This window comes from Biomphalaria glabrata, chromosome 11, assembly GCF_947242115.1.
Source record: "Biomphalaria glabrata chromosome 11, xgBioGlab47.1, whole genome shotgun sequence".
In the NCBI taxonomy this organism is placed as follows: domain Eukaryota; kingdom Metazoa; phylum Mollusca; class Gastropoda; family Planorbidae; genus Biomphalaria; species Biomphalaria glabrata.
The window spans coordinates 2854017-2871759 of record NC_074721.1 but is presented as its reverse complement, the minus strand read 5'-3'; the positions used below and the strand labels follow the sequence as shown (position 1 = coordinate 2871759).

At 36.9% G+C, this 17743-nt stretch overlaps 1 protein-coding gene and 1 long non-coding RNA gene across 3 annotated transcripts in view; one reads left to right on the top strand and one right to left on the bottom strand.

Moving 5' to 3' along the window:
* The first annotated feature begins 2077 nt into the window (after positions 1-2077).
* LOC106062668 (zinc finger protein 1-like) overlaps positions 2078-17743 on the top strand; it is an 89855-nt gene continuing 74189 nt past the window's right edge. For both annotated transcript variants that reach the window (XM_056003713.1, XM_056003712.1), the window contains exon 1: positions 2078-2411. In XM_056003713.1, coding sequence (XP_055859688.1) covers positions 2351-2411 — 61 coding nt within the window. In that variant the 5' untranslated portion in view covers positions 2078-2350. The remainder of the gene's footprint in view (positions 2412-17743) is intronic.
* On the bottom strand, positions 3700-6493 carry LOC129921635 (uncharacterized). The gene is made up of 3 exons (XR_008773577.1): positions 6407-6493; positions 4193-4313; positions 3700-3859 (listed from the first exon to the last, which is right to left on the bottom strand). It is a non-coding gene; the product is annotated as an uncharacterized LOC129921635 (long non-coding RNA).

Genomic DNA, 17743 nt, shown 5'->3' with positions numbered 1-17743 from the left:
GGCTTCATAACCAAGACGTCTGGAGTTCGAATCCTGGTGAAGACTGGGATTTTGAGCTTCGGAATTTTACAACTTCCCTGAGTCGAATCAGCTGCAATGGCTACCTGACATATGTAGGGGAAGTAAAGGTGGTTCGTTGTGCTGGCCACATGACATATTCGTCAACCATCGGATATAGCAACTGATGAACTCTGTACCATATGCCTCCATAGAGCGAAAGGAACATTTTTATTTGACCTAGTCTTCATTTGCTGTTTTTTTTTCTTGGCATTTTGGTGGCTGAGTGGTAAAACGCTTGGCTTCCGAAACCCCTGTTGGGAGGGGGGGGGGTGAAGACTGGAATTTTTTATTTCGGGATCTTTAGGGCTTCTCCGAGTCTACCCAGCTCAAATGGGTACCTGACATAAGTTGGGGGAAAAGTAAAAGGGGGTCGGTCGTTATGCTGGCCACATGACACCCTTGTTAACCGTGGGCCACAGAAAAAGATTACCTTTACATCATCTGACACATAGATTGCAATGTCTGAAAGGGGTAACTTTTATGTTACTGTTTAAAGATTTCATTAGAAAAATAATTATATTAGATCATAGTGCTTCTTTCTTGCAGTGAGAGTTTCTTTTATTTATTTTTTTACGCAAATACCCCTCCCCCTTTTTTTTTTTCGAGGCCACTTTTAATGAATCCGTTACCCCAATTGATTCAAATATTTCAGCCTTTCCCCCCCACCCCCACCCAAAAAAATAAATAAATAATTAAACTGCATTCTCTGCTATGTTCAGTAAGCATAGCTAGATCTAGAAGTGAACGATGGTAAACTAAAATGGCTGTAGAAATTAAGAGAATATTCTAGCAATGACTGCACAGAATTGCTAACATCCCGACATCTATTCCTAAAGATTCTTTCAGTTCCACTGCAATCAAATACTTCATGTTAGCCTAGCCGCCTGCCTGCAACCATCTCTCACCCTGCGCACTATCCCACATCAACCCCCCCCCTTCCCCCCACTTCTCGACCCAACTAAATCCCAAAACTACTCACACTCCTCGCGCCATCGTCTCTGTATGTCAACATTCTCATTTGGCCTAGTACACACACACACACACACACACTCTCGCACGCAGGGCAGTGTACAATCTTCGACCACTTTATGTGCCGCTATCCTACGCCAAAAGTAACGGTACAAGAAGAAATTAGGGCACACGGCGGGCACACGATGGAGCCTCCTTTTATCGACCTGCTCATGAGAGCATACCAAATCTCAGGAAACCTTGTCACTCACTTGCGCCCTGCCCCCTCTCCTCTCTCACCCCCCTCCCTTACCCTCACACCCTCCCTTTTAAAAAAAAATTAATTTCATAAAAAATATTTCTTTAAACCAATACGAATATCAGATTACTATAATATAAGAGACAATTTGGATTACTGTGTGTTCTAATATGACTATCTATATTTAATATATCAGTGAGCAGGTCTGTGTTGCGATGTGCCGCGGAGTATATATTTTTGTATACAGCCCACACCCATAAAATAATACACAGGTGCCTGCTACATATTTTTCTCGTTCTCGGGTAGTTTATTTCTCAAAACGTGTTGGAAAGCATTTTCCACTTTCTCACGACATTCCTTAACAACAGGGAGAAGAGACCCACTTTAACAAATGATGATATAAAGCGAACATTGAAGGCCAACTGGCGAAGGGAAAGTAGATCTAACTAGAAAGGGGGAAAAAAAAAACTTAACATAATCACACAGCAGGCGACTTTCTTTTTTTCACTAGGTAAATTTTTTTTAGAGAGTTTTTCACCCTAAAAATAATTTTACAATTGTGCCGCCGAAAACAAAAATAATTACAATAAATGACAACAATCCACTAAAAATAGGCAGACATAGATCTAGATAAATCTATAGGACTTTTAATTAACACCTAGGGTTAAATACGATATTTAATATATTGCATTGAATCGAGGTCCTTATGAGTGTTACCAGTACAAAACACAACGGCACCTGAAATTGTCACAGGACGAACACTCCATCCAAAGTGGCTAGGAACGCTCGATTTTTAGTCCCTGCACGAAGTCGTGAGACGACCGGACAGGACAGTCGGTGTGAGATCGCGCAGGAAATCCCGTTAAAAATCATAACAGAAATGGTCGCTCGGAGCCCATCACCGGTAAAAGTTGACTAGGCGATCGGCCATCGCATTTAGATATCTAGATCTATGTTTACGTCAGTGCCTAGGTTTTCCGTGTGTTGATCTGCCATAGGTCACAGAACGGATGCTGTCAACGTACATGCGCACACAGCATCCATCTACGACCTTTCTATTTCTACTTCAAATGAAATGAAAACATGGCCGAGGTAGTCGGCAGGTGCGGTCGAAGAAAACAGAGGAATCCCAGAAAGAAAAATGGTAAGTAGGACTAAAATTTGTAACACATTGCTTATTTTTTTAGATCTCCTTTTGTTGGTTTTGGAATTCATTGTGTTATTAATTTAGATCTAAATACCGCCATTCATTAGACAAAATAGGGCATTAGTCTAGTCCCACCTCCTTGTAACCACCTGCCTCGCCCACCGTGCACGACAGGTCTGTTGGATAACGGTTAGGACAGTAGATGTTTTTTAAGGACATAAATACCTGACGGTGCCAACGAAAGTACTGTTATTATTTACATTTTCATTTTTTTCTCACTTTAAATCTATTAAATAAACTTATTATACGCTAAATCACATTAGGTAAGTTTAAAGGTAAGAAGATGGGAGCTTAGGAAAAAAAAAGGAAAAAGAGGCCAAATATGGCTTCAAATAGGCCATTCCATACAGAGTTTCTGGCACTGCGCGCATGCCACAAGTTGGTGAGTGGTGGCACCACCTTGCATTATTTATCCAAATTCGTTTGGGAGTTTTAGTTTGTATGGATGTCTATAAATAGTCTACCTCTCTCTTCCTCTTGGATAACTCCCTCTTCCAAAGTCCATTTCTCTTGACTGGAGAAAAGACAATGAGATGCTAAATAAATCGACATTCCAGTAGTTTTTGTTTATAGTTATAGCACTATAAAAGTATATTGACAATATTAAGAAGATCTAGATCTATTTCTTTTAATCATAACATTTTTTTATTTAATGTTAAACAATCTCCCATCCCTCCCCAGGCCCCTTGCTCTTTCTTAGTGTGCTTTTCATGTCCAACATTGTGAATGTGTGGGACACTTCCATAAAACATTACACACTTTCTGCTTGCTCATTTGCATTTCTTTGTCTGCCTCTGAAAATTCAAGAAATTACCCCTCCACCTAACCCCTCTCCCTTCCATGTTATTCTTTCTTGCTAGCTAGCTCATGCTTCAATTCATTATAATATTAAAATTTTACTGGGGGGGGGGGATGTATAAGGGAAGTGTGTTTAAATACAATTATTAAGAACACAGCCTATTTTGGATTTGTTTCATATAATTAAATTTTAATTACTTATTATATATTTTGTTATCATTTTAATTAATTTAAATAATCATTGTACCATTTACAACTTTGAGTAGCTTTTTTGAAACAATGAAATCTAAATTTTTTGTTTTATCTAATTTTTTTTTTAACTTAGCTTATTCAAAACATTCACAGTTTTGTAGCTATATATTCTTTCACAAAATATGAATAGAAATGAGTTGTAAATGAATGCTAATAGTGTTATTTTATAGGCCAGATATACACAAGTCTTAGACAATCTTGAGATGTTTATTCTCTCTCACCCTTTCTTGTACATATTTCTCAGATAGTTTTATCACTTCTCTCGATTTTCCCGTGGCTTTTTTTTTCTTGATAACAGTTCTAGGTATATGTTCTAATCAAGTTCTTTTGGCATGCTGGGAAAAAAATGTGTTAACAATACACTTTATTTAGGCAGTACATTACTAGCTTAAACCTTGAGGTAAATTGATGCAGGTTTTATCAAGACACACAAATGGAAGTGATATATATAGTGATAGTGTAGGTAGACACATAAAGATAAAGTTGCAATTTAATCTCCAACTTGATATCAAAATTAGATTGGTATTAATGGAAACAATTATGATATATCTCATTAAATGTAATTTGTGCCACATTTTTAGTAAAAAGGGAAATAATAAGGAGTGTGAGATGGGTGTGGAAGTGGCTGATTTAATACAGGAAGATACTTTTCAACATTTGATAATTACCTTGATTTCCACTCTTTTCAAACACATCACTTGCATCATTCTTGTCCTATACATGTTCTTATTGTGAAGGCCTCTACATACATTTTCCTCAAAACTATTTACATTGTCTCATAACTATATACTTTTTGATAAGAAAAGAAAACAAAAGATTATAAACATTTTATTTTGTTACAGAAGCTTATTGATGTGGAAACATTGGTTTTTAAACTGAAACATTTCACTTTTAAAAAGAGAAAACATTTCATTACTATTGTAGAATTTATTTTTGCCTGATAACTAATTGCTTATTATAAAAGGGTACACTGATCAAAGTGGATAATGGTTTTGTTATTAGAGCTTATACCTAGTAGTACTGATAGTAAACTTGCACTATTTGTCTTTAAACTACAAAAAAAAAATATTGTTTTTTAATGTTTACTTGACCTTGACCTAGTTAGTAATAAAAGAAGGGACAAAAATTAGAGTAGACATTTCTATCATTAATAAATCTGAATATCTGGGTATGTCAGTCTGAAAGTTTTATATCAGTTTTCTTTGTTCTAACAAAAATTGATTAAATAATGAGGAGACTGGGGGGGGGCAGAATGATTCCCCCCTCCCCCACACACACCCTAAAAGCATCCCCACCCCTTTTTTTCTGGCATCGTCATTGTTACACCCCATTTTTCTGGAAGAGGGTCTAGCATGATCACATCCCCCCCCCCCTCCTTTTCATTGATTAATTTTTTGTGTGTGCCCTTCCCCTAAGCTTTTCCCCCCCCCCCTTTTTTTTTTCATCTGGTGTACTGAGAGAGTGTATGCGTGTGTGTGAGTGTGTGTGCGAGTCTATTGATGGAGATGTAAGAGAGGCATCAGAAACTTGTCCCTCAAGATTCAGAGACTGACTAATAAGAACTTCTTTGTCCCTAACTCTTGTTCTTTCATCATTAGTCATTTCGTCTTGTAGAGCCAGTTCTTGTCTAGAAAGAAATAAGACAATTTCCTCAAAATGTTGTAATATCTTCACGAACTAAGACAGCCTCTTGAATTGTGTACTTAAGACATTGTTTGATCATTTAGATTGAAGATTTGTAGGAAATGCTCTGTTGTTCAGCTTATTGAATAGTTACAATTGATTGTGGTCATTTATATGTAAATGCTTGGAGCTACTATCATTAGTACTTACTTAGAATTTCAATATCTATAATAAATCTATAACAGCCATATTATTGTTATTATTATAAATAGGAACTAAAATAATATCATTTATGACACGGAAACAAACAAATTGATAGGGGGTTTGGCATGTGATTTGTCCTAACTGTGAGACAGTGTGTAACAGTTTGAATCTTGTCTACGTGAAGCTTGTGTCAACGTGTGTTTTCCACAGTAGTGATGCCGGATTCTCTAAAACACGCTCTCCGCGTAATGGTGTAGCTCGCCCTGTTTTGGTGGGCCATGTCAAGTGCTTGAGTTTCCTGTGCTGAGGTGAAACACGAACACGTGTGTGTGAGCGACACTTGACTCAAAACTGAGCCCAGGCCCTGCTGCTTACGTGTGTATCAACCTATGTTTTTGTGTGTGTGTGTGTGTCTGCTTAGACTTAGTCAGCTCCCCCCTTCACCGCATTGTTTCTTCCTTCCTATCAAGAGCTCTCCCCCCCCCCCCCGCCCCCCAACTAATACCACCTTCTCTGACCTCTTAAGACAACGATCGACTATTGTGATTGCTAAGTTGCACTTAAAAGACACGTAAAACAATATGCACTGCCAAGTCAATATGTTTTGGAGTTTGCAAATTAATTTGGCACTTTAGGTCAGGTAGCCTGCGTCACAAGATTTCTATTTTTCTTATGGTGATAAATTGGATGTATGAAATCTGTTCTATTCTCAATACTGTCATTGATCTAGAGATGACATGTACAGATTAAATGTACGGTAACATGAAATCTATTTCGTTGCATTGTCTCTTGGTAGCTGTCTACTGCTCAGAGTTCGCGGACCAATACCACGAAGCTTCTGAAAGCTAAGCAGTTTAATAGGCTGACTCTGCACCTTTTGGCCAGGTGAAGGCGACAAACGTTATTGTCAGCCATTCAAGTGCCTGGGCCGACCAAGACGTCTGCGGTCTCACCGATTCGCTGGCTCAGGTGTATTGATCAAGGTCGGCCAGGTACAATACCGCTACAAATCATAGCGGACCAGTCAGCGCGTTGAGAGGCGTGGCCTAGCTTACCTTATTGAGAGTCCTGGGACAATATACTAAATGATTGCGTAAAGCTATTAGAAATGGATGCAATTGTAAATCATCAGACACTCTGTACTGAAAGCCACTTAAAATCATAACTATTTATTTTTTTAAAAAAGCACCAATAACGTCATTTACAATACAAAGTTCTGCATTTTCAACATATTGAACTTGATTTGATGCGATTTTTTTTTTACATTTGTTCTTACTCCTACCGAGCCCTATTTAAACTACTGATGTTTTTTGTTTGTTTAGTTTTTTTTTTAGAATATAATGAATCGTGGGTAATATCTTTTTAAATTATGCATGTACGGCAATAGCCTCCCCTATTGCATTGTCCTTTGTTGAATTCACCACTTCATTTGTTTGTAATAGTTCAAAATCTGGTACTATTTATAATTTGGTATTCTCTGCCAAGCTGCAGTTCAGTTCCGGCATGGCTGATACTTTTCAGTACATTATTTGTGTACTAACAAACTTGAAAGAAGGACAAGTTTCTTGAAATGATATTTAAACGTAAAGTGAGCCTGTACACTACGAAATATGAAATAATTCAGAGGAGATGTTCAAAAATAGGGGCGATTCCATAAAGAGCAATTTTTATTTTTGGTGTTTACGATACGAAAACGGAAGGATCGATCAACTATTTAAGAAAACGCATGTTCTTAATGCAGGAGTTCTCAACCTGTGGGTCGCGACCCCCTGGGGGGGGGGTCGATTGACGATTTGCCAGGGGGCGCCTAAGACCATCGAAAATAAGGATTGTTATTGTCTATTCTTCTATTGCTGTATGTGTGTGTGTGTGTGCGGGGGTCGCGGAAGAGTGGGGGAATGTAAAAAGGGTTCGCCGAGCATAAAAGGTTGAGAACCGCTGACTTTAATGTGTGTGCACTATTTAAGCAAAGAGAAGACGACTCCCCAATACATGTAGTATTATTTCATAAAGGATCTCCGTGGCGTGGCCAAGCCCATCCCCCTCCCCAACACACACTCACCTATTTGTTTTTTTTTTTTTTTAAGCACAACAGAGAAATAGCCAAGTTGTCTGTTTGATTAAAACACAGACCCATTCTGTTCATATTATTTTGCACGATTTATCATTAGGTAGTGTATCTAGCAATAACTGTACACTATAAGACCTAGCAATAGGATTCAGTCTGTTTGTGTCAGGCTTCAGCCTACCATTGAAACAAACAAACAGATTACTCAGATCGGCATGGGGTCAACACAACCCTTGACGCACTAATCAGATTTGGCACGCCTAGACTTTCTCAACGTCAAAGGCTAATAAAGAAAAAAAGATCAATATCCTAACTTTGAACAAATTAGAGGAAATTATCAAATTTGCCCACTAAAATTCAAAAATAAAAAAATAAAAAAGATAGTCCTGCAGACAATGTTACATTTGCCAGTCCGATTTTGTTTTGTTTTAGTTTTGTTTGTACAAAGCTTATATCAACTCTGTCTGGCTGGAATCTTGTACACGTCATTGCTCCCACTTTCCATTCTCGGATCAAGTTGAAACTTTGCACAATTGTTCTTTGTAAATGACAATACACGCATCAATGAAAAAAAAACAAAACATTTAGTTAATTAGTCGTAATCAATTATAGACACAGTTAGGCTTACTAAGCTGAGGGGAGATAAGCCTTGTGTAGAGAATTAGGTCGTTCGGTAAAATATTAAAACTAACAATAGCTTATAAAACCTTCTACTTTACAATTACTTGAATAGCTCAGTGGTGTATAAGTCGGCATTCCATCTTGGTTATTAATTGCTTTTGAAAAGACAGCACGGAAACCTTCTTCCAGTTCCCCCCTACACCCCACTGGCCCACAAAAGTTATTTGACCATCGCTCACAGAGCATGCTTTAATTATGATATTTGCGTTAAACAAATACAATAAATAAAATATTTCAAATCGAACACATTTATTATTTGTTAGTCTAGAATCTAGATCTATTAAATTTATGACAGAATTGATTCCAAATAATTGACGCAATTTCCCTTGATATAAACTTTAAAAAAAAACTGTCTTTATTGTTTTTATTTGGTTTGTTACGTGTGTTGGCATGTTCACTCTTACACGAGAAGCGATATAACTAGGGTGAGATCAAGATTAGTAGTTGTCCGTCCGTTGTTTAGGGATCAGTTTGATTTGGACATAACATGCGCAATGGTAATAATCGCTTTTTTCATTAATGTCTATAAAAAAAAATATTTTTATACGAGCCGACCCGCGGCGTAGCATACGCACCCCCTCTTTTTTTTTTCTGAACCTCGCTCTGTCACCACGAAAGTTACGTGGGGTAATTCAAGTCCGACTTGCAGAACTTATCTTTCCATGACTTTTTCATCGTGGTGTCCCGCATGGTTGGGCCACGAAGAGAATTATATATACATATCATATAATATATAGATTGTTAGCGATTTTTCAAAAGTTCAACAACATTCGTGCCAAGCCCTCAGTCCTCCCCCCCCCCTTCCCCAATGGCAAAAGTGATCGCATTAAGATGGAAGAGCCCTATTTGTTAAACAAAGTTACTCCGCCTCGGCCAGCAACTCTTGACATGTGTGAAAAATAAGTTATTATTATGTTGAGCTTACTACTCTTTCTACTAGATATCTCTTAACAACATCACCACAATCCGAAAATAGCCAATGGAACGCTGTCCTTTATGTAAGAATACCGTCCTCAGTGAAAGACGTCTTACTTCTAATATGTTTTAATCTACTCGACCAGACTACGAATGAAACAAAGTTCAAAAAGTTCAGAATATCACTGCCATTCCCCATCAAATTGTTTATCACATCAACCCTCATAATCTTGCTAACTGGTACCAAGAAATCGACCCCCCAAAAAAGAAAGAAAACTGCAACAAGTCCTTAGAGTAATTAACTTTTTTTTTAAAAAGGACCTTCTGTAATTTATAAGATAGTGTTCTGTAATTTATAAGATATTTGTAAGATAGTGCAAACGAGGAAATAACATCCACAAAGGTCAGTTTAGACAAAACTGAAAATAAAATAGACTACCTTGTAGCCTAACACAAAGACTTGTTACTTATAAAATTAAGCCATTATTTCTTTTAATGTGGAGTTTAAATAATAAAAAAAAGATTGATAAAGAAAATGCTTGCCGTTTGTATTCGCTCAGATGTAGGTCAACTTACGTACCATTCACATTTACTCTAAGGCGTTTGCTTGGCTATAAATGGCTGACGAACTATCGTAGTGTTTAAAGGTCTGCCTCCTCTCCACTGTCACATATTTTACTTGAGGACCGACTTAGTGAGGCAAACATTGTAATCTTATCTTTGCAAAGTTCTCCTGTACAATCTTATGTATTATTATTGGTATTAAAAAGATTTTCCTTCTCTGGCAATGACGTGGCCGAGCTTTGTTAAAGATGAGCTGTTCATTTCACTTAAACAAGGGGGCCACGGCTGTAAACTGTTATTTTACAAGCCTTCTGCCTTTCCGGTTGAAAGGTTGCTTTAATCGTCTCCCTCGCTCTCCTAATTGCAGTGTCTCTTTTCTCCGGACAGGGCGCGTAATGAACAATTCTCGTGAGTGACCACCGTTCGGATTCTCGAGGCTTTCACCTGAATCCAGGAGCACATCCGCGCGCGTGCTTACTCAATCAGGACCATCGTCCACCCTGTGTTGGGCGTGGTTAATTGTAGTCGCCAGTGCTTGGGCCACCAATTTTAGTGTAATTAATGAAGCGAATTTTTCCTCAAATGGAAATGTTAAACAGCCGTCTTCTTGTATACAGTTTTGGACATCCATTACAAAGATTCACTTTAAGAAAAAAATAAATTCAGATCCAGTTTTGTCGTGTTGGCTAATATAATGCGAAATTGAAATGTTTTTCTTATTTTTTTTTTTTAAAAAAGGGATAAGTCTCCAATAGTGCAGCTAATATTGTCAGGTTGGGTAACGGGTGTGATGTCATTGCGATGGTACATGTTTGTGTAGCATTGGGTGTTTCAATATACATATTTAGTTGCCAACAGTGAGCTTTCAGTTGTGTCTTTGACATTATTTTATTTATTTACAGTGTGTGTGTGTGTGTGTGTGAGATACTCTCCCAATCTTCCTTTTCTTTTTTTGTCTTACTTTTTTATTATATGGAGTCCATATTTCTCCATTTTACCTTCTCTTCTTCTTACTCTGTTTAATTGATTCAAGAACGTAAGCCGGAACTTACAACTCCAAAGATAAACCAAGGGCATCTTACTGTGATGAACATGATCCCCAACAGTCCCTCGTAGTTCTGAAACCCAACTTATTTTCTTGAAGTATATTTGCTTCTCTGCTCTGTAGCACACTTTTAGAAATAGTATGGCGCGCGTGTGTGTGTGCATTGTTTAGAGAGTTTCAGCTTCATGTTATGTACTTTGCTCAATGCATTTAAACGATTTACAGCTACATTTTATTATTTCCACGTGCTATAGCTGATCTACAATCCAATTAGTTTGGTATAGATTAATTAAAACTGATGTTTATCAGGTTGGAATTGATTGGCCATTGATTATGTGGGGCAATATGAGCTAACAACTTTTCAGTAGGTGTCGTTTAGTCTCCCGTCTTTATATTCACTCGACTACTAGAGAGAACAAATACATAAAAAATAAATAATAGTGTGTCTATAGTCATAACGTATTATGCATGAGAACTGATCCGCGAGTTAAACTATTGCACAGTGCAGTTATATTTTCGTGTTTGGACCTCCCTCATTTACTCATTCTGTGTTTGATCCAAATCTCTCCGTGTTTGTCTTGTAAAGCTTTTATTTTTGAAGTGATTTTAATGTCATTTGTTCCGGTCCTAAGTACCATTCATGTCAGGACCGCTCGGGATCCATCCCCGAACAGAAAAAGAACAAGTTTCTTCAACGTTGTCTGGCGACCTCGTTTGTCACTTCCATCTGCCCCCATTGTTAACTCTTTCCCAACTCTGCCATTTGTTCTACTTGTCTCCTGGACACTACCGAGGTCAATAATTATGTCAAGAGATTTTCTTTTTTTTTTTCATCTCAATTGTTAGTTACGATCAAGTAGAGATTTTTTTTTTCTTGTCATTTTTTTACGTTTTGAAATAAGGTAAGCGAGATTTTTTTCTTTCCCCATGAAATGTGTACAAGTCACAAAGTTCATTAGTTAGACATTTAAGTCTTAGGTTTGATCAAATGTTGTTTAGCGTTACACACATTGAGACATTTGGTAACAGTTTTCTTATTTTTTGTTACTTCCTAATTTAAATTCTAATATGTTGTATATATTATATAGTAAGCTTTGGTTAACGCTTACATGATTTATAAAAAAAAAATCGATCTCCTGTAAATATCAATTATCTGTCGTGTGGTATACGCTCTGTTCTGACGTCTCGATAGTCCCGGGTTCGAACCCTGCCCGCTGCCTTTTCCCGTCGTCCTGATAAGGTTTGGGCCAGAATGTAATTACCTTGCAATATGAAGGAACATCAAGTACAACAAACTTCACAATTGGATCTACTTGCAATATTTCTCTTATGGCCAAGATATTGGACTTTGAAATGCTACGACATTAAACTTCAGTGTTTCAGTAAACCTAGAATGTAAATGATGATGTATTGTATTTCCTACGATAAGAATTTCTTGAACTATCACGAATTTTCTGTTGATGGGTATCTAATGTTTACCGATGAAAATATATTGAAGTCCTAGACAATTAGTTTTGGGATTGTTTTTTTTTCCCCTTAAGCTTTGGCGTTATCCAACCCCCAAGCAATCAGTTACAATGTACAACCGTGGTAACGAATGTCAGTCAGCTTAGCTATGGTCAAACATTTCATTCTAGAAGTAACTGAATCTCTCACAACGATACTTGAGATTGAATTTAATCTTGACACTAATGCCGTAGTCTTGGATATTAATAGAAGTCTTGCGGTCGATGGCGGCCGTTTGGCTGTGCTGCTGTGCCTTGAACTAAAAAGGGCCCCCATCTGGCTGCGTCCCACAGCTTTCCCATGACCATTGGTCAAGAGTGATTTAATTCCTCGACACAACTGCACGCTGTTGAGGGCGCTGGGTGAAAACCAGAATTGTGAACCTACAACAAGCGCGAGTTTTGTTGAACAAATTTGGAACTTTGGAAAGAAATATATATTCCTCATTTACCGTCAAAAGTTTTGAGTTACATACTATTGTACCCACTTAACGACTTTGATACACTTGCAAACTTGTAAAGGTCACTTTTCAAAATCTTTAATTCACTCACAAATATAAGTGGCTTTTTCCTTCATAGTCTACTTGATATGTTTAGAATACTGTTTGTATGTTTTGTTTGTTTTTAAAAGATTTTCATTCGCTTTGTTTCTCTTTTTCAATTCAATTTAAACCTCTGTAAACATAGTGCCCTAAATGTGTATCTTGATCAATCAATGTGTGGCTAGAATCTAGTCATCTGTCAAGTGTGTTCTGTTGGATGTTTGTGTACATTTTTAAAAGCATTCTTCTCCATGCAAAGAACTGTAACAATTAAATTTATGCATTTTCACTCCTATCCCAACTCTTCCTTCGCACACGCAGACATACACACCCTACACCAGAATTCATGAATAATAAGTTATTAGGTTAGTTCGCTAGAGGGTCTTATAATGATCGCATAAACTTTGTCTTTGAGAATCCCAAAATGACCCGTTTCCATATCGCCTTCTCTTTTAGCATAGGTTGAAACTAACGACTGCTTCTCAGAACAGGCTCTCAGAGAAACACAAAAAATCACCCGCATAGTGGCCACTTGTAAACCCTCAGCATTGGTGCCGCGCCTGAGGTGCCGTGCCACGGCGCGTGCCACCCCTGGAGGTCCTGATTAATCCGCTAGAGCATCTTTGTGTGCTAACTGAAAGTTTAATTCTCCGAGAGAAAGTGTAGGACGCAGATGGAAATGTCTCAGGAATGTTGTCTATTCAACTGGAACATGCCTGCTGGTTGCTCCAGGCTTGGCTAGTGCCAGGTTCAGGTCAACTGTCCTCACCCCAGGACTGAGCGGAGAAGCGGTTTATCCCTGTCATGCGAACAATCAAGCGGTTGTTACTGTGCAATCGCGTAGCCGTTCACTTGAGTTTTGTGCCACCGACCGACTGCACACAGCGATGGGCCCCTATGAAAAGCTATTGGAAGCCAAAGATAAGGCGCACGGCTAACACAATGATGTTATCGGGCTCTGATGTCTTGCATTAATTGAAATTTTAAAATCATGATGAAATAATTAAAGATGCCCCCCCCCCCCCCAATCATTAAATTATAAAATATGCATACGCGCTGGTATATATACTTAATCCGCATTTAACCGGAAATTATGTTCACACGCCAGGTTAAAAAGCAACCTCTAAACGATCCTTTGATTTAAATTTGATCCAAAACTAGTCATTCCTAAATCAGCATTTGTTTTATTTTTTTTTTCTTGTAAAATGTAAATGACGGCATTTGCAAGTCAGTATTTCTTCAAGCCTTTGTGATGTGCCGACATTGCTAATTTCAGGGCTCCCCCACCCCCCTTTGTATGGACGAGGAAGAATGGAAGAAATGAAAGTGACTTGCATTTGAATATAAATATAGAAAGGTTTTTTTTCCTCCCCATAAACATTATTTCTTTCCTAAACAAGATTTGACCTTTGAACCGCCAGCTACCTCTGGCCTCTCTACACTTTTTGTTTCCCTAGCATGAAACAGGTGCCGATGGTTGTAAAACCTAACCAGTAGCATACAATGACCTTTTGATCTAGCTGATTATTTCATAACGTCGCGCCCCTACTCTACTAGCTGGCTGGTTGGGAAAAAAATAAATTCTACAATAAAAAAAGAAAAGTCGCCAAATTGAAAGACGTTAAGTCATGCATTCAGTCTCGTCACATCCCCTGACAACCTCATCCTCTAACACAAAAGTAACTTCAAGGCTGAACGAATTCTTCTCATAAAGCATTGGTTCTTGAACTATTCAACTTTCGGGTTTACCCTGTAGGAAAAAAAAGGGGGGGGGGACCACTAAATCTTTGTTGCAAATTCTTTTAAATGTATCCTCTAGCCAGCTATTGTTTGGCTGAGCTCCCGAACATTCACTAGGGTGAAAGCGACAAATTGTCCTCTTCTTCACGCCAACGATACGGTACAGAGATACTGAGGCAGAAACTAAAGAAAAGGTTACGATTTGAAGGTCACCAACTTTCATCCTTTTTTTTTTTTTCTTGAGCTATGACGATTTGTATTTTTTTTTTGTACAAAGTTGACAGTAAGCCATCTGCACATATTGAACCAATAGTTAACATTTTGTGAAAACATTTTGTGTGTGTCTACTTCTTTTGGAATAAGTTTTCACAATTTGACCTCTACACTTTCATTATTGCCGAGCGTACACGGCGAGATATATTGGAAGAACATAATAATCTATATTATAAAGTAGAATGTGAGGTGTATGTATGTATGTATGTTACTTATAGACATCAAAACCGCTTGACCAATCTTGATAAAACTAGGCAGGAATGTTCCTTGGGTACTAACTTAGACCGTAGTGTATGTATTGTAGCCCTAAAACAAACTTAAGACCCTCAAAAAAAAAAAAAAGTTGTCCGACTCTATTAAAGCTATAATATTTATGGATCTAGGCCATCGTTAACAATGTTGACATGAGACAAGATCGAAAGGATTTAGACCTAGATCTAATTTTAAGAAACACACTTTGCGCAGATAGTTTTTTTACTTTGACACATGAAAATACAAAAAGAAGATCCATTGATTTTCATTATATAATAAAATTAACCTTCAATTTTGTGTTTCAAAAGCATTTTTTACATAAATTAGTTCCTGATATCTGTGACTACAGATTTCCTGGCGAACATTCTTTCATTAGACAATACCAATTGGTTACACATTAACACATCTCTCTACTGAGTCTATTCCTAGGTCTAGGTCTAAAACTCTTATTGAACTCTAAGATGATAAAACTTCTTTTCGCAAAGATAGTTTTGTGCTTTAACACATTAACATAATAATTATTGTCCATTCATTTGATATTTTAATCAAATTAACATTTAAATTTGTTTTTCTAAAGCATTTTTAATACATTCGTTCGCTGTTCGCTAAAGTTGCGTAGCCGTGTTGAGATAGGCCTATATTCATTCATGAAAAAAGGTCACGCATGCGCAACACAGAATGAACTCTATAAAAGCCAATTTTAACTCTAGATTAGTGTAGATTTAGATCTATGTCTACCTCAAGATCTACTTTATACTTTAACACATGAACATACGAAATTAAGTCTATTCGTCTCAAATTTTAATCAAATATATGTAGGCCTAAAAGCAAATGTTTTAATTTGAAAAAATGGATTTAAGCCTATTAGCTATTTTGATTTCATAGCTTCATTCACACTATTTTTACATTGACACATTCGCTTTACTTATTACATTATTATTTCGTTTAATTGTTTACAAAACACTCTCAGTATCGACAGTAATGCGCAAATAAAGACCCTCGGGTCGCGGGTAACATATGTCTAGTATAACATAATAAGAAAGTAAAATTGAATCAGATTCTGTTTAAAATGTCATAATAATATATCATAGTAATATAGCATAATAATATATCATAATAATATATCATAATAATATATCATAATAATATATCTTTATCTTTATAGAATTATATCTGTATAGAAATAAAAACAGTACATCTATAGCCAATTAATAGTACAATCATACCATTCAAATCTTACATGTAAAGTTTACATCAGTTAATTGGTTTCTATTCAATAATGTCTTACCCAATCCAATTATCTAAACCTCAATGATGGATTTTGTTACACATATTGTCATTAACTATTTTCTTTATTTGTCGCATTTGTTAGTAGGGTCTTGCTGTTTATCAAATCGTTCCATGGACAGTGGCTTAGAAAGGCGTATCAATCCCTTTATTGATTCAATAAGAACTGAGTGTATTCGAATAATAGAGGAATGGTCTTGAGGATCTACAAATGACGTCATATAGTTTGCTGTGTAACCGAGACATCCGAGTTGTTAGATCTAAACAAAAATTATTTATAGTTACTTTGGCAGTTTTAATAATAATCATAATCATTATTATCCATAAGGAAATTTTGCAATTTGTGCATTACACAAAAAAAAACAAAAACATTATAACTATAGAAAACCAAAATATACATGCACATTAGACTTAATCATAATTTACATGTGAAAAAAGTTTATATCAAATAATTGAATCTTATTTAATGATTCGATTGGGCGACAAAAGAGTTTTTGTGTCTGTGTGTCTTGATGAAATGACATTTATTAATTACTTCGTGTCCTCTAGTTTTACATGAACAGATTTGAACCCTCAATTTGAGTGTTTATATTTATATATGAAGTGTCTTTGTATTTGGGCCCTTTATCGTTTTTAATCCACATTTTCCAGTCCTTTATATTTTGTTCATTTTAAAACGTGTTCAAGATTTCAGTTCTTGTCATAGTGGGACAAAAAGTAGCATCATTTACTTTCTACCAAAACTGGAGTTCTTTGTAGCCGGGTCAGTGAACCTATTGAAAGAAAGTTTCGAGCGGGTCGTGTTTGAGGAGTGAGACCTAGATGAGGAAGCTGCCTCTATGACATTAGTATTCATCGCCATGTTTCCCTGGGATGGCGTCACCTCACCGGCAGGGTGCTTGAATGTCATCGTCGCATCCGTGTTCTTTATCAAGGGAGTTGAGAGGAACTGTCACTGCCGCCCGCCACTCCGCGACACGGTGCTTTTTCAGCTGTAGTTATTATTATTGTACAGGATCAGTCAGTGCAGCACTTCTCACTATTGTATACAGGTCAGGGGAGGATATCAGTTTCTTGGAGGGACGCGTATACATTTCATACATAATTACGCAACAATTTTTTTAAGCTGTCTTTTTTATGTGTGTGTAAGATTGGATCATCATTTCAAATTTTGAAAACTTTATGGCTAAAAATATGCACATGCATCAACTCTACAAAGGTTAAAATCTTCTTTATATATAATATATATTGTACAAATTTCACCTGAAATCTGCTATAAATAATCGTACTTACGAATGATTTTAGGCGGAGAGAGGGGGGGAACGGGGTGGCCCTATGATAGATATTGTTTCCTATAATAAATCATCCAAATAAAGAACGATTTAGAAGGAGAGAAATGGGGAGGAGATAGATGGTCCTAACAATAACATAATGTTTCGAATATTCGGAAACATCAATATATAGACAGGTCCTGTTCTGTATCCAAAGATAGATGTTGATCTAAGGCCAGCCACTGATTG